Below are 27,701 nucleotides of genomic sequence, written 5' to 3'. Positions count from 1 at the left end.
GAAACGAATTAACCAATGTTGTCTATTTGTATGAGTTTTCAGCGGGGATTACCCTTATTGCTTTAAGTGTATAAAAACATATATTTGAAGCAATTTTTAATTTATAATTTCCTAGCCTTTACCCGCTGCCCCCTCCGCAAGTAGAAAATAAAATCTATGGGTTATTCTCGTTAGCCTGATTATCCCGAACGGATCCCAAAAACCATCCAGAAATGATCCCGGAAGGGTTGCCACATGATCCCGAAATAGTGCCGGAAAAGTCGCGAAATGACCCCGACGCGATCCCGGACGGATCCCGAAAAACATCCTGAAATAACCTCTCAAAGGTCCCGAAAAGAAGAAGAGTCAGGAAATGATCCCGAAATACTCTAGAAATAGTCCCGAAGTCACCCCGACGGGATCCCGGACAGATCCCGAAAACCATCCAAAAATGATGCCGGAAATGTCCCCAAATGATCCCGAAATAGTTCCAAAGTAACCCAGACGGTACCCCGAACGGATCCCGAAAACTATCCAGAAATGATCCCGGAAGGGTCCCAAAACAATCCCGAAATAGTCCTGAAAAAGTACCGAAATGACTACGACGTGGAATGAAGAGTTACAAGCAAACAAACATACAGGTGAAGCTAATAAAAGCGTGTTAATAAAAACAATTGGAGGATGGAGTATGGTGGGAGGATGAGGAGAGCACTACTGATCGTTTTTCCAAAATTCTTTAGATTTCGATCTGTATGAGACAGATACCAAAAATTATTGACTTAGGAGAAAATTGATTGCGAGTTACAACAATTTATAGATTTTGCACCAGAGAGGGAGAAGGGGTGACGTGGGGTGTCACTGCTCACTTTGTAAGCCCTCGACTTATTTGACCCATTGAGTTTGTAATATCGGTGAACGTCAGTATACTTAAAGTTATAATGTGTAAAAGTTATTAAAAAGTATTTGTTCGAAGGGGTTGTGGGACCCGATCCCCCTTTCCATTTTCGAAAAATGTTTAGCCAGTAGACTATTTTCTATTTGTGTCCCAAATTTCATCAAAATTCGTGTAGCCGTTGGCGTGATTCAGTCACAAAGACGAAAAAATATAATTAAATTAAAACTGTTCTTAACGGCGTAGACCTCCTTCCTTTTCAAGAATATATAGCTAGTAGATTCGTCCAGCGGTTCTTGCTTGATTGAGTCACAAAGCCAAATGTCTCGACATTCAAATCTTCACATTTATAATATTAACTGGGCTTTACCCGCGGCCCAGTGCGCAAGGAGAAATTATCTGTTTAACAATTTTTTTCTGTCTTATGTATTTTATTTTTGTAATTGAGTAAAAAAAGATCTAAATGAGCTGATAACCTGATAGGATCCCCAAATGATCCCGAAATTATCCAGAAAATGCAACGAAATGACCCCCACGCTATCGCGGACGGATCCCGAAAACCATCCAGAAATGATGCTGGTAGGGACCTCAAATGAACCCGAAAAAGCCCCGAAATGACCCCGACGGGATCCCGGACGGATCCCGAAAACCATCCCCAAATGATACCGGAAGAGACCCCAAATGATCCCGAAAAAGTCCCGAAATAACCCCGTCGGGATAACGGATGGATACCGAAAACCATCCAGAAATGATGCCGGTAGGTACCCAATCCTGATCCCGTATTAGTCGCGAAAAAGTCCCGAAATTACCCCGGCGAGATCACGGACGAATCCCGAAAACCATCAGAAATGATCCCAAAAAGTCCCGAAATTACCCTGACGCGATCCCGGACGGATCCCGAAAACTACCTAGAAATGATGCCGGAAGGTACCTCAAATGATCCCGAAAAAGTTCTGAAATGATCCCGACAGGATCCCGGACGAATACCGAAAACCATCCAAAAATGATCCCAAAAAATTCCGAAACGACCCCGACGGGATCCAGGACGGATCCCGAAAACTATCCAGAAATGATGCCGGAAAGGTCCTCAAGTGATCCCCTAATAGTCCCGAAATTACCCTGGCGGAATCCCCGACGGATCCCGGAAAATATTCAGAAATGATAAAGGAAATGTTCCCAAATGATCGCCAAATAGTCCCGAAATGACCCCGACGGGATCCTGGACGGATCCCAAAGCCCATCCGGAAGTGATGCCGGAAGGGACCCCAAATGATCCCGAAAAAGTCCCGAAATGATGCCAACGGGCTCCCGGACGGATACCGAAAACCATCCAGAAATGATGCCGGAAGGGACCCCAAATAATTCCGAACAAATAATTCCGAATAAGTCCCGAAATGACCCCGACGGGATCCCGGATGGATACCGAAAACCATCCAGAAATGATGCCGAATGGTCCCCAAATGATCGCGAAAAAGTCCCGAAATGACCCCGACGGGAACCCGGAAGGATACCGAAAACCATCCAGAAATGATGCCGGAAGGGACCCCAACTGATCCCGAAAAAGTCCCGAAATGAGCCCGACGGGAACCAGGACGGATACTGAAAACCATTCAGAAATTATGCCGGTAGGTACCCCAAATAATCCCGAAATAGTCCCGAAATGACCCCGTCGATATCCCGGACGGTTCCCGAAAAGCCCAGAAATGATGCCGAAATGGTCCCCATATGATCCCGCATTAGTCGAGGATAAGTCCCGAAATGACCGTGACGGGATCCAGGACGGGTCCCGGAAACCATCTAGAAATGATGCCTGAATATACCCAAAATGATCCCGAAATAGCCCCGAAATGGCCCGACGGGATCCCGGACGGATCCCGAAAACCATCCAGAAATGATTACGGAAGGGACCCAAGATGTCCCCGAAAAATTCCCGTAGTGATCCCGTAAACCATCAAGAATTCATCTTCTCTCAAAGGTACGCAAATGATACCGAAAATACCCGGACGGGATGCCGAACGGATCTCGAAACCCATCCGGAAATGTCCCGAAATTATCCCGGAATAGTCCCGAAAATGTCCCAGAATAACCCCGACGGGACCCCGGACGGATCCCGAAAACAATACCCGAGATGATCCCGGAAGGGTCCCAAAAAAGTCCCGAAATGACCCCGGTGGGATCCTGGACGGATCCCGAAAAGCATCCAGAAATGTTCCCGGAAGGGTCTCGATATGACCCTAACGGGATTACAAATAAGGTGAAGCTAACTATAAAGCCATGTTAATAAGGCAGCAGGCGCGTTGGAGCGAATAAAAAGTTACAAAGAAACATACAGGTAAAGCTAATAAAAGCGTGCTAATAAAAGCAGTTGAAGGAGGGCGGATGGCGGGAGGAGACAGAGAGCACCACCGATCGTTTTTCCAAAATTTTTTATATCTCGATCTATATGAGCCGGATGCCAACAATTATTGATTTAGGAGAACATTTATATTGAGTTATAACAATTTATAGATTTTACCCCAGGGGCGAGAAGGGGGGAGGGGACGGAGGGTGTCACTGCTCATTTTGTAAGCCCTCGAGTTGTAATATTTGTTAAGGTCAGTAAAGGTAAAGTTATAATGTGTAAAAATTATTAAAAGGTAATTTTTCGAAGGGGTCGGGGGACCGCCACTTCCCTTTCCATTGGAAAAAAAATTCGTTGAAGGCTATTGTCTGTGTCCCAAATTTTATCAAAATCCGTGTAGCCGTTCTGCCGTGATTCAGTCACAAAGACGAAAAAATATAATAATTAAATTATAACTGTTCCTAGGGAACGGGGACCTCCCCCCTTTTGAAAAATATATAGCTAATAGATCCTTTTAGACTATTGGCTATATGTGTGCCAAATTTCATCCAAATCTGTTCAGCCGTTCTTGAGTGATTGATGCACAAAGGCAAACGTCTGGACATCCAAACATACAAACTTTCCCATTTATAATACTGTAACGAATTTAGTGAAGTTCCGCTTATGCCAATCTTCTGCTAACGTTCGAATCGCTAAACTGTTGAATAAATAACTCCACTATTCAATAATGCAAAATGGCCTTTATTAAAGTACTTCACAATAACACTTCTACTTCTCAACAGATAGCGTGCTTAAATTAAACTGATTGCTGATTCTCAGCTTTACCTCCTTTTATACTCTGTGATTTCCTCGTTCGCCTACTTCTAGGCGTTTCTTTTTCTAGACTTTACTACTCGTTTACCAGCTATAAATTTCTCAGCTATAACAACAGATGCACGATTGTTATAGCTTCCGCATAGCCAATGCGCGTATATATGTGAGTGATACTTCCACAGATGATTGCCTACTTTTGGTAGTATCTCAGATATATGCATGTGTGTGTGCGCTGCTCTCCGCTGCTTGTATGGACATATGTATAGACATAATGATTTATGCGTTGATGTGCGTACAAATCACGGCTTAGTATTGGCCTAGAGATAATAGTATCCCTTAATGTTGCTAATATTCGTCACAATACTCTCTGCCCAAATGTCTAGACGTTTCTTCTTCTAGAATCCTCTACCTGGTCACCAGCCATATGCGCGTGCATTTCTAGTGTGTAACCATATGTGTGTGTATATGTGAGCGAAGTAGTAGCTGATGATGACATGCGTTTGTGACTATCCCTCTGCTGCTTGTGTGTATGTGTGTACATGATGATTGATTTGTTTACGTACATACCAGTGTGGCAGCTTGTTTTATTGTTGTTGTGAATATATTTACATAGTATCAGATTAGTGATGTGAGTATCACTTAGTGTTACTAATATTCGTCACACTGCCCTCCACCTAAGTCTGATCGTCCCGATCAGACAAATCTCTCGATCTAACCGCTGCTAGCATCTCCAAATGAACCACCCTTCAATTTCGTGGTTTCCCAATGGTTTGTATGCGGTATATGGTATCACTGATCCTCTTCACAACTCTGCACGGGCCTTCCCAACTGCACCACAATTTGGATGGAACACCTTTACGCCGGTGAGGTTTGTATGGCAGTACCAAATCTCCCCCCAAGAAATCTTCCGAATTATTGTTCTTGTCGTACCTGTGTTTCATCCTACACTCATTATCCTGGACCGCACCCTTACACTCTGTTGTTTGGCCAATGAACTACTTCGTAGAGCTTGCGCTTGACGGATTGGCTTCGCATAATCAGTATCGTTCCGATGTTACACAAGAGTAGTGCGACCTGGCTTGAAACCACCTTTGCATTCTTTCTGGGAAGTTCTGTCACATGTTTTAGTGCATTAGGGTTTGTCAATGCCAGTGTTTTTCACGCGGGCACCTTGGGTTTTGATTTGTTTGGCCCATCCATTCCATCAACCTTTGCCCGATTTACTTTCTTTGACTTTGGTGGTCTCTGTTGAATCTCCTCCACCAGCACTCACTTACTGCTGAACTCTTTCTCCAAACTGAAGTTAAGTGGTATATCCTGGTTCTTATATCGCATCGCCTTGCTTTGAATGTCGATATTGATGTCATGGTCAACTAAGAAGTCCACTCCCAATATGACTTCATCAACAATCTCTGCCACAACGAATTTGTGTACAATCGTGACCTTACCAGTTAAGACTTCACATACCACTTCTCCTTGGACTTGGTTATACTCGCCAGTGACCGTACGCAACCTTGCTCCAGGTAATGGCTTTACTCTCCTGTTGACCAAATCGGATTAAGGAATGAGATGCGCCCGTATTTACAGTCAGTAAACGCTCCTTGCCATCCACATTTCCTCTGACAGTAAGACTGCTCGATTTTCTTCCAATTTGCGAGATAGATATCACAGGAAATTCAATAGCTGGGGCAAATTTTCGATCTCGACTCGCCCTTGCTTATCTCCTCCAGCTTTGCGTTTACGATCAGCCAAGTTGGAACTACCAGGACCGGTGCTCCAATGACGCGCAATGTGCCCTGGCTTTAAATACTGAATGAATTTGACTGCATCATTATTCTTCTGCTGCGTACACTTTCATGCTTCCAAAATTGTGTCTACCCGCTCTGGTCTTTCTACTTGCACACGATGAGCCTAGTATGCTGGTTTACTCAATAGGGAGGCAGTTTCCTGAGTCAATACATGTGATACCGTTTCTGCGAATGTTGGCTTTGGGTTTGCGAATGTGGCTCGCTTCGTTTCGACGTCCCGTATGCCATTTATAAAGGTCTGAATTTTTACCCTTTCGGTGTATTCCACGGGTGCGTCGGCATTCGCCAAATGTGTAAGCTTTTCGACATCTGACGCAAACTCCTGCAAAGCCTCATTCGCTTTTTGGTAGCGGTTGTGCAGCTCTATTTGGTATATCTGCATTCTGTGTTCGCTTCCGTATCGCCTTCTAGAGCGCCCACCAAAGTTTCGTAGTTGTTCCGCTCTCCCTCGGGAATCGTCTGTAGTATTTCAGCAGCAGCTCCTTTCAATGCCACAAATAGTGCAGCAACTGTATCTTCAGCATTCCCGTTGTTCACGGTTGCGGTCTTATCAAACTGGAGCTTAAATATCTGGAAAGGAACAGAACCGTCAGAGGATGGAGTTTTTAATTTCGGATTAGATGTTGAAGTGAGTGTGCGGTTCAATTGTAATTCCTGGATCCTATCTTTCAAAGAATCCATCTCTGCCTCTATTTTACACTGTCGACCACTGAAGCCTTCATGAAATTGGGTTAGTTTTTCTTCCATATGCGCTTCCAGTTTAGATGATATACGGAGTTCCTGCTCTTCTAGTTGTGTGGAGATCTGAGATGATATCTGTGCTGAACTTTGTGCCGACATTTCGGAAATACGTGTCATCTGTGCTACAATGTTAGATGTTATTCGTGTCTCTTGGGATTCCATCTGTGATGACATATACGTGTTCTATTCTTCCAGTTGCGTTTCCATTTTGGATGTTATACGGTTCTCCTGGGATTCTAGTTGAGATGCCATTGTCGATGTTTGAGCAGATATTGGAGCCGATATCATGTTCAAGTCTGTGCTCGTCATTGGCTGCGATGTTTCCCTTTCTCTTCAATTTTTGTTCTTGTCTCGTCCCCATCAGGATGAAAGACATCATCATCCATATTAGTTCCTTCCGTCTCCATTGCCTCTCGTAGCCGTGCTTGAATTTCGATCTTATTGCCGGTTGTATTCAATCCACGGTTTTCCAACTCCTTTTTCAGTTGCTGGATCCTTAATTCACTTAACTTTGTCATGTCCGAGTTGTATTCGAAATCTTCGGAATTTATTCAACAATTCCTCTTCTGTTACCAATTGTAACGAATTTAGTGAAATTACACTTTTTCCAAATCTTCTGCTAACGTTCGAATCGCTAAACTGTTTAATAAATAACTCCAATATTCAATAACGCAAAAGTGGTATTTATTAGACTACAATAACACTTAACTTCACAACCAATAGCGTGCTTAAATCAAACTGATTACAGATTACTCAGCTTCTGCTGCTTTTGTACTCTCTGCCCAAATGTCTAGACGTTTCTTCTTCTAGAATCCTCTACCTGGTCACCAGCTATACGCGCGTGCATTTGTAGGGTGTAACCATATGCGTGTGTATATGTGAGCGAAGTAGCTGATGATGACACGCGTTTGTGAGTATCTCTCTGCTGCTTGTATGTATGTGTGTACATGATGATTAATGTGTTTACGTACATACAAGTGTGGCAGCTTCTTTTATTGTGTTGTGACTTTGTTTACTTCGTATCAGATTAGTAATGTGAGTATAACTTAGAGTTACTAATATTCGTCCCAATTGCCTTCTTTGCATATATTCTTTATTCACAATCCATACTTCGTAGGGCATCATGTGGTAAAGTTATGCGGTGGTAAGGCGGTTTCAAAGAAACTTGGTTTTGTTGCTTTTGTACTATTTATCGAACTGCAACGAATTAACCAATGTTGTCTATTTGATGAATTTTAAGCAGGGATTACCCCTATTGATTTAAATGTATGAAAACATTTATTTGACGCAATTTTTAATTTATATTTTATTTAATAATTTGGGAAAAATTTAAACAACGTGACATCAGGACGGACAAGGCGACAGCTGTTTCGATTATACCTTGTAAATCTCTTCAAAGCCTTTTCTCCCGGGAGTGGGATTTGAACCAGCACTCCTACGATGGTTGAAGTGTAACAAACGCATTCAGTCCCGCCATGCCTCAGTTGTTGTAAACCTTATCCCAACTGCCTTATTTGCATATTTTCTTTATTCACAGTCCATACTTCGTATGGCATAGTGTGGTAAAGATATGCGTCGGTAAGGTTGTTTCAAGGAAACTTGGTGTTGTTGCTTTTGTTCTATTTATAGAACTGCAACGAATTAAACATTGTTGTCTATTTGTGTGAGTTTTAAGCGGGGATTACCCTTATTTATTTAAATGCATGAAAACATTTATTTGAAGCAATTTATAATTTATTTAATAATTTGGGAAAAATTTAAGCAACGTGACATCAGGACGGACAAGGCGACAGCTGTTTCGATTATACCTTGTAAATCTCTTCAAAGCCGTTTCTCCCGGGAGTGAGATTTGAACCCGCACTCCTACGATGGTTGAAGTGTTACAAAAGCATTCAGCCACGCTTATCCCAGTTGCCTTCTATGCCTTCTATGCATATTTTCTTTATTCACAATCCATACTTCGTATGTCATCATGTGGTAAAGTTATGCGTTGGTAAGGCGGTCTCAAAGAAACTTGGTTTTGTTGCTTTTGTACTATTTATTGAACTGCAACGAATTAAACAATGTTGTCTATTTGTATGAGTTTTAAGCGGGGATTACCCTTATTGCTTTAAATGCATGAAAACATTTATTTGAAGCAATTTTTTATTTATAATTTATTTAATAATTTAGGAAAAATTTAAACAACGTGACATCAGGACGGACAAGGCGACAGCTGTTTCAACTATACCTTGTAAATCTCTTCAAAGCCTTTTCTCCGGGAATTGGGATTTGAACCCGCATTTCCTTTTGCTTCAAATAAATGATTTCTTACAATTAAAGCAATAAGGGTAATCCCCGCTTAAAATTCATACAAATAGACAACATTGGTTAATTCGTTGCAGTTCTATAAATAGAACAAAAGCAACAACACCAAGTTTCCTTGAAACCGCCTTACCAACACATAACTTTACCACATTATGCCATACGAAGTATGGACTGTGAATAATGAAAATATGCAAAGAAGGCAATTGGGATAAGCGTGGCTGAATGCGTTTGTAACACTTCAACCATCGTAGGAGTGCGGGTTCAAATCTCACTCCCGGGAGAAACGGCTTTGAAGAGATTTACAAGGTATATTCGAAACAGCTGTCGCCTTGTCCGTCCTGATGTCACGTTGTGTAAATTTTTACCAAATGTAGTATATTTGTAAGAGTTTTAAGCGGAGATTACCCTTATTGCTTTAAATGTATGAGAACATTTATTTGTAGCAATTTTTAATTCGTAATTTATTTAATAATTTGGGAAAAATTTAAACAACGTGACATCAGGACGGACAAGGCGACAGCTGTTTCGATTATACCTTGTAAATCTCTTCAAAGCCGTTTCTCCCGGGAGTGAGATTTGAACCCGCACTCCTACGATGGTTGAAGTGTTACAAACGCATTCAGCCACGCTTATCCCAGCTGCCTTCCTTGCATATTTTATTTGTTTACAGTCCATTCTTCGTATGGCATAATGTGGTAAAGTTATGCTTTGGCGGTTTCAAAGAAACATGATTTTGTTGCTTTTGTACTATATATTGAACTACAACAAATTAACCAATGTTGTCTATTTGTATGAATTTTCAGCAGGGATTACCCCTATTGATTTAAATGTATGAAAACATTTATTTGACGCAATTTTTAATTTATAATTTATTTAATAATTTGGGAAAAATTTAAACAACGTGACATCAGGACGGACAAGGCGACAGCTGTTTCGATTATACCTTGTAAATCTCTTCAAAACTTTTTCTCCCGGGACCCTCACTAGGGTAGGCACGTTGTCGTTGGTGTGAGGGCTTAGCCAAACTCCGTAACGCCCGATTATGAGGCGGAGCTGTTTAGGACTGACATCTACGCCGTTTCGCCTCATAGGAGGGGGGGGGGGGGGATGTCGGTGACCAAGAACTGCCAACCCCCCCAATCCAGGGTGTTATTCGGACCGTGCGTACTGGACGATTTGCAGCCAGGGGATTAATTCGGCTGTATTCGAATGGAGCTTTTCCCGGGCCACCTCGGGAAGTATTAATGGCCTTACCACAGTAAGGGGCGCTGCTGTGGCGGACGGTTCTTTCCCCGTATATAATACTGGACCGCTGAGCCCGCCTTGTCGGACAGGTGGTCGTACGACCAAGATGAACGGCTCATTACCTGATTGTAATAAGGACGATGTAAAGAAGAGAACTGAGCCGCAATCCAAGGACGACAAATACGAATTAAGCGATGCGTCGGGCTCGGGGAGCGAGAGTAGTGTTGACTCAATGAACTTCGTGTTGGAGAAGCACACAAATGAAAACGGAGTAGAAGAGTGGAGAAGTGCACGGAGCAGAGGAAGTAAAAGAGCTCTCTCGCATTACCGTGCAGCACTAAGAATTGTAAAATGCTTGGGAGCAGTGGTCGACCCAACAGAAGTGGAGATCGGGCGCTTGGAATGGGCCCATGAAGCGGTAGAAGTAGGTCGAAGGCAGTTCAAAAGGTTTGCTGCGTGAAATCCTCGATTCTGCAACCGGTACGAGGAGGAAGAAGCGTCGAATGGCAGAATGAAGAAGCAACGTTCGGCAGAAGGTGACAAGCCTGCTTTCAAGATGCAGAAAGAAGCCAGTCCTAGAGCCGCGAGGCAGGGCAGTCGCATAGACAAGAAAAGTAGGCCCAAAGCTGTAAGACAGATGGGCTCCGATAGCGAGGTAGCAACTACATCGAAAGCTGCGAGTCAGAGGGAAGTTCCAATTACGGAAATAGGAGATAAGCCAAAGGGAGATAACGCTAAGACTCCGGCTTTCTCGGAGGCGCTAAAGGGAGTTAACGCTAAGACTCCGGCTTTCTCGGAGGTGCCAAAGGGAGATAACACTAACACTCCTGCTTTTCCCGAGAAGATGAGTGATGTGGCAAAGCAGTCACTGACTGTGGCGCTGGTTGATCGTAGCAGTCCTTTCGGACAAATGACTACTTAAAGGTGGAGATCTGTGGAAAGGGAGCTTATTAGCTTAATGCTTAAGATGATGCGGGGACAACCAAGTAAGCCCCTTCCAACCTTTGTTTCGGGGGATGGTATAATGGTGTGAAGATGATAGCATGTGACAACATCGCGAGCTTGCGGTGGCTGGAGGAAGTGGTTCCAAACTTCCAAAGGCTAGGCACGAACGTGCGGTTTGAGGTGGTGGATAAAGCGCAAATCCCCACGATACCAAAAGTTAAGGTATGGATACCATGCGTAATGAAGTCGGAGGATACACTGCGACTTCTGCAGAATCAGAATCCGAACATACCGACACAGGATTGGAAGGTACTTACTGTATCTCGGCCTACCGAGGATGGTCAGTTCTACATCTTCCAAATAAACAAGCAGGCGGAGGATATTCTGTACACGCAGCTTGGCAAAGTGTCCTTTGGCACTGGCAAAATCTACATGCGACTCAGGAAAAGAATTCCCGAAGATAAAAACCTTAACAAGCTAGGGGTGGGCGAAGTCGAAAAGGACCTCAAAACCCTAAGGAAAAAACGACAGGTGGAGGTCCCCGACGTCACCACGAACGTGCTAGAAGAGGACCAACCGCTAAATGGTGCTGTGACTCGCACAGAGGATACTCTAAACCAAAAGGAGAAGGGGAGGACGACGACGTCAAGACGAAGGTGCTGGAGGTGGACAAACAGCCCAATGGTGCTGCGAGTCCTACAGATAAACCTCCACCACAGTAAAGTGGCGTCGAGCGAACTCCTCCTAACCCTTGATGAGGGTTCGTTTGACGTGGTACTGATCCAGGAGACGTGGCACTCATCGGGAGGAAAGGTTTCTGGACTTAGCGCACGCGGGTTTGGCGTTTAGTACGCGCAAACGGAAGAACGGGTACGAGCTGTAGTAATGGTAAGGAAACAGCTGCATTCATATATGCTGCCTAATTACACCACTGAGGATCTCGCAGCGGTGGCCATTGAGCAAAAGAATAAGCAGGCATTTATCTGGCGTCCTGCTACATGGCCCATGCTGCGGAGGTTTAACCGATAGAGTGCAAAAGGCTAGTACAGGTGGAAGGGCGCAAAGGGCGGTTGGTCATAGGCGCAGATGCAAATGCGCACCACAATGTGTGGGGAGGAGCAGATATGAACGAGAGAGGCGAATCTCTGTTTTGTTACATCCTGCAAACCAATTTGCAGATAGCCAAGAGGGGAAATGTCCCTTCATACATTAGTCCAACAACCAGCAATGTTCTGGATATTACATTGAGCTCCGAGCGTGATATTTCAAGGTATGATTGGATGGTTCTTGAAAGACCATCCTTCTCCGACCATGCGTATATCAGCTTCAGCATCCCCCTAAAGAGGGTAGAGAAGGGAGGAACCTTTAGAAACCCTAGGTCAACGAACTGGAATAAATTCCAGAAACATGTAGAAAAAAACTTGGGACAACCCAAAGAGGTTGCTAATGTAGAGGAACTGGAGGAGTCGAATGAATTCCTAACAAGAACACTTATGACTGCGTATAACAAAGCTTGCCCTCTAAGAAGATTCAGAGGAAAAGCAAAGCCGCCATGGTTGGGCAATGAGCTGAGTCTTCTAAGAAGACAGGTAAAAGAAATGTTTAAGCTCGCAAATACCGCGCAAAACGAAGCGTGTCGCGACGAGTACAGGGATATACTGAGGATCTACAACCGTGAAATTACCAGGGCGAAGAGAAACTCATGGAAAAGTTTCTGTACGGGCATAGAGTGCTCCAGCGAAACAGCACGGTTGAAAGAAGTCCTAGCAAAGGGAAACAAAGTCCAGGGACTAATAAAGAAAGAGAACGGAGAATGGTCACGTAATAGTGAGGAATCCCTTGAGGTGCTTCTCGATACACATTTCCCATCGGGAGACGGTTTAAAAGAGCCAGCAAACATCACTCACCCTTCGATCACGGAGCTAGTAGTGCCGGGCTTGGTGACCGATACCAAGATCGAGTGGGCAGTGACGGCGGTTTCTAAGTTTAAATCGCCGGGTCCAGATAGTATATTCCCGGCCATGCTGCAAGTCTCAAGTAGGGCGGTCGTGGAATGGCTTAAAATAATATTCGATGGGTGCATAAGACTGAATCATGTCCTGGACTCTTGGAGAACTGCTCGTGTAGCTTTTCTACCAAAGGCGGGGAAGATCGGTCACGTGTATCCTAAAGACTATAGACCCACTAGCTTAACGTCATTTCTGCTCAAAACCTTTGATAGATGTGTACATAAAGTCCAACGTGGATGAAAGGCTGCTATCCACAACACAGCATGCGTACACCAAAGGCAAGTCGGTAGACACCGCATTGCATAGGGTGGTAATAAGCATAGAGAAATCCCTGGAATATAAGGAGTATGCTCTAGGAGTCTTCTTGGACATTGCCGGGGCTTTCAATAATTTTGCAAAATGGGCGATTATGGATGGTCTTAATTACATTAAAGTACATCCTGCCTTAATCATATGGATCGGCTGCATGTTAAATTGCAGAAAGATTACATCACAATGGGGATTTTTCGAGGCCACGAAATCAGTGGACAGGGGCACGCCGCAGGGAGGGGTGCTATCACATCTGCTGTGGACGCTGGTCACCAACCAACTGCTCAGGCAATTCGATGAGGGACCCGTAAAACTTACGGCTTACGCAGATGACGTTGCAATTACCATAAGTGGAAAGTGCCTTCCAACGATTAGTTCTTTGATGGATCGGGCGCTTCGGGATATTCATACCTGGGCATCTAATATCGGGTTGAAAGTCTATGCGGAGAAGACGGCTATGGTATTGTTTACAAAGAGGTACAAGGTCCCAAATTGGACCAGGCCTAAGTTAGGAGGGGTGACCTTACAGGAGAAACCTTGCACAAAATATCTAGGAATCATCCTAGACAGTAAGCTGTCATGGAAGCTCAACGTGGAGGAGAGGGTCAACAAGGCCTCAACGGCACTCTATGTATGTAAAAGAATGCTGGGGTGTACGTGGGGCCTATCGCCCTCTCTTTCTCATTGGGTTTTTACAGCGATTGTAAGCCCTATTCTATACTATGGAGTCCTTGATTGGTGGAAAGCCACACAAAAAACAACATACCTAAAAAAATTAGAGGGGGTATGCAGACTACCGATGCTTAGCATTACGGGAGCCCTGAAAACAACCCCGACGGCTGCACTGTATGCCATTCTGCACATTCCAACTGTAGGCCTGGTAGCAAAGAACATAGCATTAACGACCGCAACCAGGCTCGGTGCTCCGGGGCAGCTTGAGCGCCGAACATATGGCCATAGTAGTATAGCGTCATCAATCACAAGACGAACAGACTACATGATTCCATATCTGCGCTTCGAGGGAGATCTTAAGGCCACAATAGAGGTGGACGGATGGCGTAAGGGTGCGCAAATGGCGGACGAGGCGATACATGTGTACACCGATGGTTCCAAAGTAATCCGGAAATAAGCATATCCTACAGGCTGCCGGATTACTGTAGCCGTTTACAAGCGGAAATATTAGCCGTAACCAAAGCAGTAGAAACCCTGGAAGAGAATAGCTTAAGATGCAACCGTGTTAACTTTTATATTGACAGTCAAGCAGCGATTAAGGCAATAATCTCGCATAGCACAGCATCTAAATGCGTGTTAGAGTGTAAGCAGTCTCTGGAGAGAATCGGGATAGGGAGAAGCATACATCTATATTGGGTCCCAGGGCATATGGAAATAGATGGAATGAAAAAGCGGACGAACTAGCTAAAAAGGGCGCATCCCTTGAAGCTTGATCCGTAGATGTCCCAATTAGATTGGGCGAGATTAAGCGAAGGCGAGAGGTGCACCTGATCGACCAAGCGGAAAAGGCGTGGGGCTGTAAAGTGTCGAAGATTATGTGTAGGTCTTACAACCTTAGACTAACACAGTTGCTTCTATCATTAAAAAGAGAGGACTGTAGACTCATGACGGGTATTCTGACTGGACACTGCCTTCTGGCATCACTTGCATTTAAATTGGGCTTGGTCAGTGATAGCAGATGCAGGAAGTGCGTGTTGGAGGAGGAAACGAACGAGCACGTTTTGTGCTCATGCCCTGCACTTACCAGGCTAAGACTCCAGCTATTAGGAGTGATACAGCTGTCAGACCTAGAAGCAGCAAGTGGCTTAAGTCCTAGGAAGCTTCTAGTATTTGCCAAGAGGACGGAGTTATTTTATAACATAGGTCCTGGTTTTTGATAGGGTTTTTCAGTTTGGTCGTTAAAAGAACTTTCTGGTAACACTACGGACTCAATCAGTCTATGTGAGGTCCTCATGGACCGGCCAGTTCAACCTACCTACCTTTCTCCCGGGATTGAGATCTGAACCCGCACTCCTACGACGCACAGTGTTTCGTGTAGAACAAGCTAGCTGGACAAAAACAAAGTTCTTATTCCAAGAAAAGTGTAATAAGAAATGAAAGAAAACAAACAAAATAACGGTATTTTTGCTTTTTTTTTTGATATTTTTGCTCAAATATATTGAGACATTGAAGTAAGAAGGCAGGAGTGCCCGTAAAATGCATTGATTAATTTGCAAAATTCTTGTTGAATATTAAGCTTCATATTTCTTTTAAATGAACACTTTTATATAATTTTTTTGATGGATTCTAAGCTGAAAGGTAATTAAAATTTTTTAATAGTAATTCTTTCGCAATTAGAGTATTTTCAATATATTTAACATTCCGTTATTAAGAAGAAAAGGTATTTTTTCTCTATATTTTTAATTTTAGGGACAAAAAAGTTACATCCATCCGCGGACATCCGGGCTAAGTTTTACATATGTTATAGTCGCAAGTATTCTCTAATAGTCGAAAGAAAAAACCATTGCGAATTCTTTGCACATCTATTTTTAATTTTTTTTTTTTGTAGATTTAGTTATCTCTACATATAAAATAGGATGTATGTACGTACCAGCTCCGACGAGATATTTGAACCTTTAAAGCTGATCTACAAACGGCAAAACCAATTCCCAGGTACAGGGAACAAACACGTAACCATAAAAAACACAAAAATAAACGCGCAAGGTCAACAAGAGCACACCAAAAGCAAAAAGGCGAAGATCACTGACTTCAACCTGCCACAACCTATCGCACTAGTCACCAAGGCATAAAAACAGGTACATACAAAGCAATCCTAATGCAGGTATAATCACACAGGAACTCTACACAACACAAACCCATTTGGTAGCATCGACGCTAATACCTGAATGCAATATAAATACTGCACAACTGATAACAAATAAGAACGATCAACGACACTTAAGATGGCAGCAAAACAATCATCAACTATTCACCCTGTCGGAAAATCAACAACACAAAACAGTTTAGTTATAACCGCACCAAGAACGGAGTTTTTTGATATTTGGATTCAACATTCGAAGGAAACCAGATATAAAGAATTATTGAGTTTTTTTGTACTTAAGTACGATTTAAGCGAAGCAGCCGAGTATTCGATAAAAAGTTTAAGCTTACAAATATCGGCATATTCGTCGAAGCTGGATCAAAAGTGGAACACTTCTGGAAGACATAAGGAGCGATTATTGAATAAAAACTCGGAGTGGCTTTCGGGTCCAGACTTCACATTTACAATAACGGTGGATTCAAAGTTGCCATCAGACCAACCAATCACTTCTTCAGGTAACCCCGTCCCCGGAAGACGAAAGAAGGACTTTGTTAGCTGCAATGAAAAAACCAAACGGCGTCGATTGGATGACCTCTTGCAATCTAGAAGTCCTGGTGAGATACTTTATGCGGCAGAAGTATCAACACGTATGTCCGGCAACAGAAATGTTACTAACATTATAAAAAAATCACAGGAAACCACTCAAATATCCGGCAAAAAGATGCCATGTGAGCCAGATGCAAGATGCTTGAGCAATGTAGAAGCTTTAGCATACTACGTAGATAGCAAGTCGACGACTCATGGATACAAAACGACTCGGAAGTGGAGCATGAAGGCAGGCCATAAGGATTATCCATCATTTTATAGTCTAAGAAAAGCTAAGGCAGAATGCTATCCAAATGAATTTGATGTGGGTGAAACACGTACGGAAATTAAAGTCCAGTCCGTATTAGATAAAACCGTTGAGCGTTTTGTTTTAGCAAATCAAGAAGTTTTTGTTAGTTTATTACCTACAAACTTGACGTCTACTTTAATCAGCAAGTGGGGTTGCGGTGGAAGCTCTGGCCATAGCACATATATGCAAAAGTTTACATGCAGTTCTGACACTGATGAGTTTTTGTTTATATTTTCTTTCGTTGCTCTTCAATTACAGGATGAAAAAATGTAACATTGTTTGGCAGAATCCTCGACCTTCTTCTGCCATGTATTGTCGTCCAATTAAATTTATTTTTTCTAAAGAAACAAAAGCTTTTATTGTTTTTGAAACGAACAAAGTTTTAGAGGAGATAAATGCGTTGTTGCCAACAAAGTACATGCTCGAAGAATACGAAGTTTCCGTAAATCACAATATGCTTCTAACAATGATTGACGGAAAAGTTTGCAATGCTTTGACAGAAACTTCTTCCGCACAAAAGTGTTATATTTGTGGTGCCACTCCAAAAGATATGAATAATGAGTTACGGGACTTTACGCCTAACCGAGATAATATCCTTCGCGCATTAGCATCTGGGTATAATATATATATACAAAGATTTTAAAAATTTGCGGTCGAGACTAAAAAACTATACATAGATCTCTATACATGGTTTAATATGCCTGTTACAGTTCATAAAATCTTAGTGCATAGTATTGATATTATAAAATCAGCAATTTTACCTATTGGGGTCAACTTTCTGAGGAACCACAGGAAGCTCGTAACAAAGATTTGAGACGATTCAGGGATGATTATTAAATTAAAAATCTATTGCCTTTTCTACTTTGTATGATAGTTTACTTTTAAGTTTTTGTAATAAGTAATTTTCACATAATTAATTTAATTATTTACATTGTTTATATTATTATTGTAATTCACTTTTACATTCCTGACTGTTACTATAAAATAATTTTGTAAAAATTTTAGTGCCAGGATAAATACTCAAATAAATACAAAATATGTACATATGTACATTCACTCACATAAATAAGTAGACACCCCTTTATGGACAGTTCTTACAATTTTCGCTTTCGCAAATTTATTTTAACTAATTTCCCATAAGAAAATTTGCCACGATCTATAACAAAAACTAAATTATATTTAAAAAATGTTTGGAAAATTCGACGAATTTTCATAAAAAATTTTAATTTTTTTTCCGAATTTTTATAATTTTTTAGAGTATTGATATTTGTAGTCCATTCAATTCAAGTACAATAAAGTAATATTCTTAAGTCCTTTAAATTTTTTTGGATGTATGTCACTTATTCACATGAGTTACTGTATATGAAATAAGCAAATATGCATATGAAGTAAAATTTTGGAAAAAAATAAAAAAAAGAACATATGGATGAAAAAAATGACGTAAATGTAATAAATGACTGCATATGAAACGCAAAATCTCATAAAATAATTTTGTCCAGCTAGCTTGTTCTACACGAAACACTGTGCGACGGTTGAAGTGTTACAAAGGCATTCAGCCACGCCATGCCTTAGTTGTCGTAAACCCTATCCCAATTGCCTTCTTTACATATTTTCTTTATTCAGAGTTCATACTTCGTATGGCATAATGTGGTAAAGTTATGCGTTGGTAAGGCGGTTTCAAGGAAACTTGGTGTTAAATTTTGTGCGCAAATGAGTTTTCAATAAGTATGCATTTTCAGTTTTTCGCAGTTATGGAATTGACCCCCAGGACGGACAACGCGACAGCTTTTCGATTATACCTTGTAATCTCTTCAAAGCCTTTTCTCCCGGGAGTGGGATTTGAACCCGCACTCCTACGATAGTTGAACTGTTACAAAGGCATTCAGCCCGCCATGCTTTAGTTGTTGTAAACCTTACCCCAATTGCCTTCTTTGCATATTTTCTTTATTCACAGTCCATACTTCGTATGGCATAATGTGGTAAAGTTATGCGTTGACAAGGCGGTTTCAAGGAAACTTGGTGTTGTTGCTTTTGTTGTATTTATAGAACTCCAACGAATTAACCAATATTGTATACTTGTATGAGTTTTAAGCGGGGATTACCCTTATTGCTTTAATTTTATGAAATCATTTATTTGAAGCAAGGGGAGTGCAGGTTCAAATCCCAATCCCGGGAGAAAAGGCTTTGAAGTGATTTACAAGGTATAATCGAAACAGCTGTCGCCTTTGCCGTCCTGATGTCACGTTGTTTAAACTTTTCCCAAATTATTAAATAAATTATAAATTGCTTCAAATAAATGTTTTCATGCATTTAAAGCAATAAGGGTAATCCCCGCTTAAAAGTCATACAAATAGACAACCTTGGTTAATTCGTTGCAGTTCCAGAGAATTTAAACACAATGAGAAGGCGTTTTTGCTAGATTCCAACTTTTTTGCATGTGAACACGTCTTGCACTTCACCACACACAATCCAATTTCAATGTTAACCAGTTAACAGCAGAAAATTCCCTGTCAACAGTTTCAGCTGGTGTATAAATTCTCTAGATTTTCTCTTAATATGATTTCTTTGTGGGAATATAGGTATTTAGTAGGATTAATTATATTTAAATTTTATTATTTGTAGCAATATATTTGCATGTTTTATGATTTAATATGAATTTGAATTTAATTAATATAATTTAGAAATTTTAAAAAAGGTAAAATAAGCTTAATTTCAATGGTAAATGGAGGGTTGAAAATGGCCTTGTGGCGTGCAAATTCGTATATACGATCAAAGTAGCAGATAAGACAACATAAAAGTCATAGTAAGTTTGGCGCACCTGTTAAGCACTCGTTTAAGGCTGCAGGTGTTTCAGGTTCGAACCTCAATAAAGCTTGTTTTCTGTTTTTTTTTCTTTTTTATTGATGGAAAATCCCGTTAACATATCGAATTATGAATTTTCGATAAGCAAAAGCCGAAAAGTCGATGTCATTTTGCTTATTATATTTGTTAATTATATATTTTTTTCTGTAATTTGAAATAATATTCCAAGTATACAGTTTTATAGCCCTTTTAATTCTACCCTTACAAAGTGCAAATGTCAAGTTCATAGAAAATTCCGCCGATTTTTGGCAATTTTTTCCGTTTTTGACTATTTTGCGTTTCAAATCTTTGATTACCTTATTCTGACCTGATCAACTGACCATGTATATTTACAAATATATTGTTAGAGTTGCGCTTTTTCGTTCATTTCAGAGATTCGGTTGTTTCGTTCTTTTTGTTCATCTGTTCCTTTTTTTCAAGCAAATTTGTTCACTGCCGCTCAGACCGACGAAAAAAGTCAACAAGTATAGAGGGGTGTGTGTATGCAGCAATGCTTTGTGTAGGTATATTTAAATGTGTTATGAATAAATAAGTTAATATATATACATAGGTATAATTAACTTCAAAAAAAGTTACAAATTTCGGAAGATCGAGGAATTTGAAACAGATCAGGCACAAATTGTAAATATGAACATAAATGTAATAATTAGTTTCTTACAAAAGATGTTTTTCATAAATGTATACACACATATCGCATAAGTGGCATCATCGACATTCGTGCTCACTGTGAATTTCTACGTATGTATGTATGAATTTACAATGTTCGTGAACGAGAAGAGAGAAAGAATAGCATTAGGTAAAACGAACTAAAAGAACAAATAGAAACGAAATCGAAGATCTAGTTCACTTGTTCAGTTGAGAGACCCGGTCAATTGAACAAGTTCAGAGCGAAACGACCCAACTCTATACATTGCGCTTGCAAGTGCGAACGACCTCAAAAATTTTTCGCTTTTGCTATTTTGTTTGTGGGTCAGGTGAAGGCGGCGAGGAAAAAGAAGATTTTTTTCTTCTCATTCGAAACTTCGAAATATCAGAACAGAAATGGAAATATGAAGTTTTGTATGGTATAGCCTCATGCGTAAAAGGAATAGCATATGTGCGTACGAAAGCCAAAAAACTATTTTCATACATTTCACACACGCGCCAATTTTTATGAGTGCCTGGTAATATAAAAATGTTTCTTGCCCAATGATTTACACTTTGAAGACAAGGAAGGAAGATATTGGATTTTTCACAATGTCTTTGAAAAAATTAATTCTATAAGTTTGCTTTTGGACAATGTGTAGTAGGCGGGAAAGGAAGGTTTTCTCTTAGGTGTAGTAGTTTTGGGCTATATGTACGAGGCCAGACAGGCTTTGAATGTGTTAGTAAGCGGAATCAAGTAGAAATAAAAATTTTGTCTGACTTCGATTTTTTGTTCTTCCTCTTATGTTTGTGATTTTGTTGTTGAGACGTAGGCGGGAATGTAAGATTTCCTCGCCAAAATCTAAGGTTGTGTTAGTTTTGGCCTATATGTACGAGGCCGGACGAAATGTTTGAATGTGTTGGTAATAAGAATCGACACAAAATCAAAATTTAAGATTTTGTCTCTTTTTGACTTTTGTGCTTTAGGATGAAGCGAAGGCGGGTATGGAAGTTAGGAAAAATGTTTGCATATTCTTAGCGACATTTGCGATTTTGTATGGTCGCCTATTACCATGCCAGCTTTCAATGGTCTTGAAATGCCCTTTTTAGCTTTGAGAACAATTTCTAACAATTGAAAGTAATTCAAAAATTGTTTGAATTTGGTTAGCTTTTAATTTTGTCAAATGGTTTAAGCACATTTTTATATATTCTTGCAAAAAATTTTGCTTTGATATTGCATTGTAAGAAAACGCGCTTATCGGCAAAATTTTGCTATTTTGGCGCAATACCAGAATTTTTATAATTTCAGCTAAAAAAAAATGAAGAAGGATTTTCACTGGAGCGCGCTTCGAACCCACGAAATCGTACAACAATGTAGTTGCCAACACAGCTATGCCACAATAGCTTGTGAAGTTTAATAGCCTAACAGGCAGTTATAAGCATGAGTTTCAATCTAGTGAGTGGTGAGTGAATGCGTGGAACATATATATAATTTCTAACTTGGAAACATATTTATATGTTGTACAAAGGAGATAGCCCTATTATCCTCTATGATTCGTATAGTACTTTTTACTTCGCAGCATTCATTAGAGATGCGAAATGCATGAGTTTCAATCAAGTGATGGTGAGTGAATGCGTGGAAGATATATATAACTAACGCTAATTTCTGACTTGGAAACATATTTATATGTTGTACAAAGGAGATAGCCCTAGTACTTTTTACTTAGCAGCATTCATTAGAGATGCCAAACGCAATTTATATTATCCAGTAACCCTACACATTTTTATGATGGCCTGGTGAATCGGGCCCTTTTTCAAATTTTCTGCCTTCTTCTGTACTTTATAAAAAGAAACTTTTATTGATTTTTGATTGAAATTGATACAAGTGCTTTACACCTGCACCAAACACCCTATTAAATAATTGCCTCCTAAGACCTTACTTAATGGGGCAAGTCAATTTACAATGAATCATCATAATTTATTTACAAAAAATCAGAGAATTAAAATTTCCAATATATTTGCTCTGATCAGAGAATTTTTTGGTAACAGACGAACAGAGAAAATCGTTAAGAGAATTTTCTGTTACGTCTTGCACCCCGTTAAGTTAACATGAATTTGGGAATAGTGATGAAGTGCAAGACGTGTCACATGCAAATGGATCGTAAGCAGTGGATGCCAAAAAACGCCTTCTCATTGTGTTTAAATTATCTGGCATAACTTTACCACATGATGCCATACGAAGTATAGACTAGAGTTGGCAAATATCCGTGTACCTGTTATTTTGTCACAGCTACTGAAATATCACAGTACACTTCTAAAATTTATATGTAAAATCGCAACCATAATATTGCCGATTTTCTTATAAAACAAAAAAACACAAACAAATTTCCGGAGTGTCCATAAAGAAGTTTTTACGTTGACTCCTGTCCTACACCCTTTCACCAATTCTAATTAGATTGGAAAAAATAATTTATTTAATTTGTAAGGACGTTTAGACTTTGCTCATAAAGTTCAAAAAGTTGGAAAACACTTCATTTATCTGCACTTTCTTTAGGTAATGTGCAGATCGAAATGATCACATTTGTCGTTAAAAGCAGCTCAAAATATTTTTTTTCATAATACTCAGGCACCATGATTCAATTACTAGAGGTTTGTTCTTCAATGATGACAGAGCTTTGACACTCCCAAATTCAAAAATCTGGACGGGTTGCTTTTACGAAGTAAGGAAAATAGGGAATAATTCAATCCCTTTCACCGAAAATTGCAGTAGAAAAGTACCTTTGGTAGGATATTAGTAGTGATAATAAATGTGTAAAGCCAACAGGTTTTGGGGGAAATAATTCATTTTCTACTTAATATTTCGTGAATTGGTAAAGAGTTACGTTGGTTTGGTCATTCTTTAGGAATTTGTTTAAAGAATGCCGTACGTAAGAATTTTATTGAAAAATACACTCAAGGAGTTCAGAATTTTATGTATTTGACTTTGGAAACGTCGTAATAGCAAATATTATGTACGGATCGTGAAAAAACTTTTTTCATATTACATTTTTTCTTTGCAATTTTTGCTGTGTTTTGACAATATTTGCTATTCAATATTGAAAAAATAAACTACGGATAAAAATTATGCTCCGGAGGTCTGCAATGTAACGATGCTAGGCTATTTGCACAAAATCCTGAACTCCCTTACTATCTCAAAATTTTTTTCAAAAACTCCCTATCTGAGCATAATTTCAATGCATTTTGACATAAGAGGGAGTTAATGAAAACCATTCTGAGATAAGACGTTCTTCAACCTAGTTCTGATATAGGGCGTTTTTGTGACAAATCCTGAAATGGGAAATTTTTAAAAAATATTTTGAGATAGGACGATTTTGAACTGGCAGTCCCAATGACCTGACAAAAAATAAATAAAAAAAGGCTTATTGTCATAGAAATTTATATTTGGCCTTAACTTTGACAGGGGAGTTAAGCTTTGTTGCGGTCCTGCTACACAGCGAGAATTTACCTATTTATTCTAAAATTACGCATTTCCGTTTAAGTATTCATGGAAGTGTTTCGGACCAACCGTAAAATAAGAATATTCGGAACACGTTCGTTTGATAATACGAGTATTCCCAATAAGTATCTACATAATATTCTAAATATAAAACGATTCCACAAATTCTTAAATGGAGACGAATGTTTCTAACATACGGAATGAATAATTTAACATGATCAATGAGTACATTTCGTTGTGGCATCTCCATTATTTACTAATTACATTTTTACGTGAATCGATTTACTTGTCGATTTTTTGACGTTGAACAATGAATTTTAAATTGATTGAGGTTTCGTGTGCTCATAGGTTACGAAAATGTACGATTCTTTGGTGCACGTACTTTTCATAAAATTAGCTATGTTCAGCCAATAGATCATGGCGTAGTTAATAAGTTCATCATAAAATTAAAAAAATTGTTCTAAACAATTATGCAGTTCCGCACTCATCGGGTATTTGTAAACTGATTGCTTCATATTTATACTACTAATACAGTTAACAGATGTCAATTCGATTTGGGAGTAAAATGGCTGCAATTATAAAAAAAAAAATTTAGCCGATTAAACCTCTTGTGATTGACTCATGCACAGGCACATGATTCAATTACTACAGGTTTGTTCTCCAAATATTACAGTGCTTTGACACTCCCAGGAAGTAAGGAAAAAGTGGAATAATTCAATCCCCCTCAGCGAAAAGTTTAGTAGAAATTACTTTTAGTAGTATATTAGTAGTGATAATAAATATGTAAATGCCAACAGGTTTTTGGGGAAATAATTCATTTTCTACTAAATATTTCGTGAATTGATAAAGAGTTATATAGGCTTCTTTATTCTTTCAGAATTTGTTTGAAGAATGCTGTTTGATACTCAAAAATGCAATATCTCAAAATTTGTTTTAAAGCCTCCCTATCTGAGCTTAAGTTCAATGCATTTTCACATAAGAGGGAGTTAATGAAAAGCATTCTAAGATAAGGCGTTATTCTACCCAATTCTGATACAGGGCGTTTTTGTGCCAAATCCTGAAATGGGAAATTTTTGAAAAATATTTTGGGATGGAACTATTTCGGATTGGCAGCCGACTATTCTACTCAGTAGCTGCAATGAACTGACAAACAAATAAAAGAAAATGGCTTATTGCCTTAGAACTCTATATTCCGGCCTTGACTTTGACATAAGTGTTAAGCTTTTGTGCGGTCTTGCTACACAGGTAGTATTTAACTTTTTATTCTGAAATTTCGGAAAGCTCTTTTCCTTATAGGTATTCATAGAAGTGTTCCAGATAGAGCGTTAATTTAGAATATTCGGAACACGTTCATTTGATACTACCTCACGAGGTCCGAATATTCCAAGTAAGTATATACATAATATTCCAAATATAAAATGAACGAATCGGTTTACTAGTCGAGTTTCTGACGGCGAACAATGAAATTTAAATTGATTTAGGTTTCGTATGTTCATAGGTTTACGAAAATGCACAATTCCTTGGTGTCCGTGCTTTTCATTAAATTACTTATGTATTATGCCACACTAATAGATCATGGCATAGTTGATATATTCATCATAAAATTCAACAAAAATGTTCTAAGGAATTATGCAGTTCAGTACTTATCGGGTATTTGTAAACTAAATTCTTCCTATTTCTACTACTAATATTTTTCAAAAAATGGCAAAAAAAAACAACACAGTTAATGGCTGTCAACTCGATTGGGGAGCAAAATGACTGTAATTGTCAAAAATTTGTTCAGCCGAGCAAGGCTCTTGTGATTAAATCATGACACAGGCAGATGTGATAAACTCGGCTATAAAAAAACTTTTGTTGAATATTGTTCAATTTATTTTTCATATGCCTTTCATTCAGAAACCAAGGCGAATCACAGTCGTATAATTCAACCTCTAAGCCGAGATTTGGTACCTCTACTTAGGATTTCTTTTATTATCCACTTTACATTAGCATATCTCAAAGAAGGTTTAAAGAAACCTGTCTCGTGCTTTTCGTTTAGGTGTTGTTTTGTTGTTAGGTTGAGTCTGATTTTTCATGGAGGTGATATTTTAAAAATGACGTATTGGCTTTTTAATTTGCTTGTATAGTTTTTTATAAACACGTACTTACATATTTAATTAAAGACGTCACTTTCTATGCTTTTTTAAACCTCTTAAGACGTTGAGTAATTGAACAATTTAATGAAATTTTAAAATTGGGAGTTGAGTTTTTAACAATTTTTTCATTAGGTAACAAACAAAGTAAATATCATAAAAAGGTACCCGTTAAGTTTCAAATTCTAGAGTTATACTACGCGCAACAAATATTTTTTTATTTACTCCGACATGATTTAATTCGAATTTAGTATTTGATAAGTAAGAACAGACGTCAACTGACTACAGATTATGCCTTGGTAAAGTAATCAATGTAAGAGGGAACAAGCAAGCAGATAGTACATATGTAGGTACATAAATAAAAATATATAATGTGTATTAGAGTGGCCTGATTTCATATTTATTTAATATTTAAAATATGTTGGAATTTGAAAGCCAAAGCCTAGTTATATCGAATTACAATTAAAGTTGTGTGTGTTAGTTAAATTTTAAATATATACCGTAAATAAATTTTATTACACTTTATTACATTTTATTACAGTATACGTTTTCGAAAGCCTATTTGAATACCTTTCTAGTGTTACCAAGATCTTTAAAATCGGTTCAGACATTCTGTAGTTATCAGAGCTTAAAATACTATGATATTAAAATATAGAGAGATGAATTTACTTAAAAATTAAAAAAAAAAGAAAAAATATGCCATTTTAGTTTTTGGATATGTTATATATATTAAATAGACCTTCCTAAAAAAATTTATTTTATTTTAAAACGCTTGGCATTTGAAGATTTTTTCAAGTTTAAAATTTTATTTTAGAAAAAAAATTGTTTCAGTGTATTAAGAAATGTTTACAGTGTTTTCGAAAGCCGATCTGAATACCTTTCCTATGGTACGAAGACCTTTGAAATCGGTTGAGCCATCCGTAGTTATCACAGCTCAAAAGTACTTATTACCGTCATTTTTCACAACTTTGACACCTTGCCACGCCCACAATTTTTCAAAAATGCAATTTCTAAAAACGAGGTAGTGTTTGTATAGGTAAACTGTACCTCTATGCGAAATTTCTGCAAAATCTGAGGAGGTCGGGTTCAAAATGTGCCTTTTTTATAGGTTTTGATATGAAATTCCTCATATCGTCGGTCCAATGCCAATGTAACGAATGTGCATATTTGATGTTTTGTGAAAAACGCGTTTCAAACCTTGAAGACATCGTTAAAAATAGAGATTTAGTTAATAGAGATTTGATTTTGTATATTTCAACCACTATTGGGGGGTTTACTTTTGCAAACCACTAAGTAATGCTAATTGAAAAATGTAAATTTTTTAATTAAAAAAAATGCACATTCGTTTTGGCTTTGCAAAATTTGACATATATAATATTTCGTTTAAACCAAATGGCACATTCGTGACTTTGGCATTGTACCGACGATATGTGAGTTTTCATTGTTACGGTAGCGACGTTTTTGTGTAAAATTTTCATAGTTCTAAATAAA

At 39.1% G+C, this 27,701-nt stretch overlaps 1 protein-coding gene across 5 annotated transcripts in view; it reads right to left on the bottom strand.

Annotated features, from left to right (window-relative positions):
* The window catches only part of LOC137244225 (lysosome membrane protein 2), a 913,474-nt gene extending 886,986 nt beyond the window's left edge, over positions 1–26,488 (bottom strand). For all 5 annotated transcript variants that reach the window (XM_067772921.1, XM_067772915.1, XM_067772918.1 and 2 more), the window contains exon 1: positions 26,227–26,488. Coding sequence is in view for 1 of the 5 variants with exons in the window: in XM_067772918.1 (XP_067629019.1) it covers positions 26,227–26,228 (2 nt within the window). In the remaining 4 variants the exon portion in view is untranslated. The remainder of the gene's footprint in view (positions 1–26,226) is intronic.
* Positions 26,489–27,701: the final 1,213 nt, after the last annotated feature.

This window comes from Eurosta solidaginis, chromosome 3 (genome assembly GCF_040869045.1).
Source record: "Eurosta solidaginis isolate ZX-2024a chromosome 3, ASM4086904v1, whole genome shotgun sequence".
Classification (NCBI taxonomy): Eukaryota; Metazoa; Arthropoda; class Insecta; order Diptera; family Tephritidae; genus Eurosta; species Eurosta solidaginis.
Note: the sequence above shows the minus strand (reverse complement) of the source record. Positions and strands in the feature narration are given on the sequence as shown.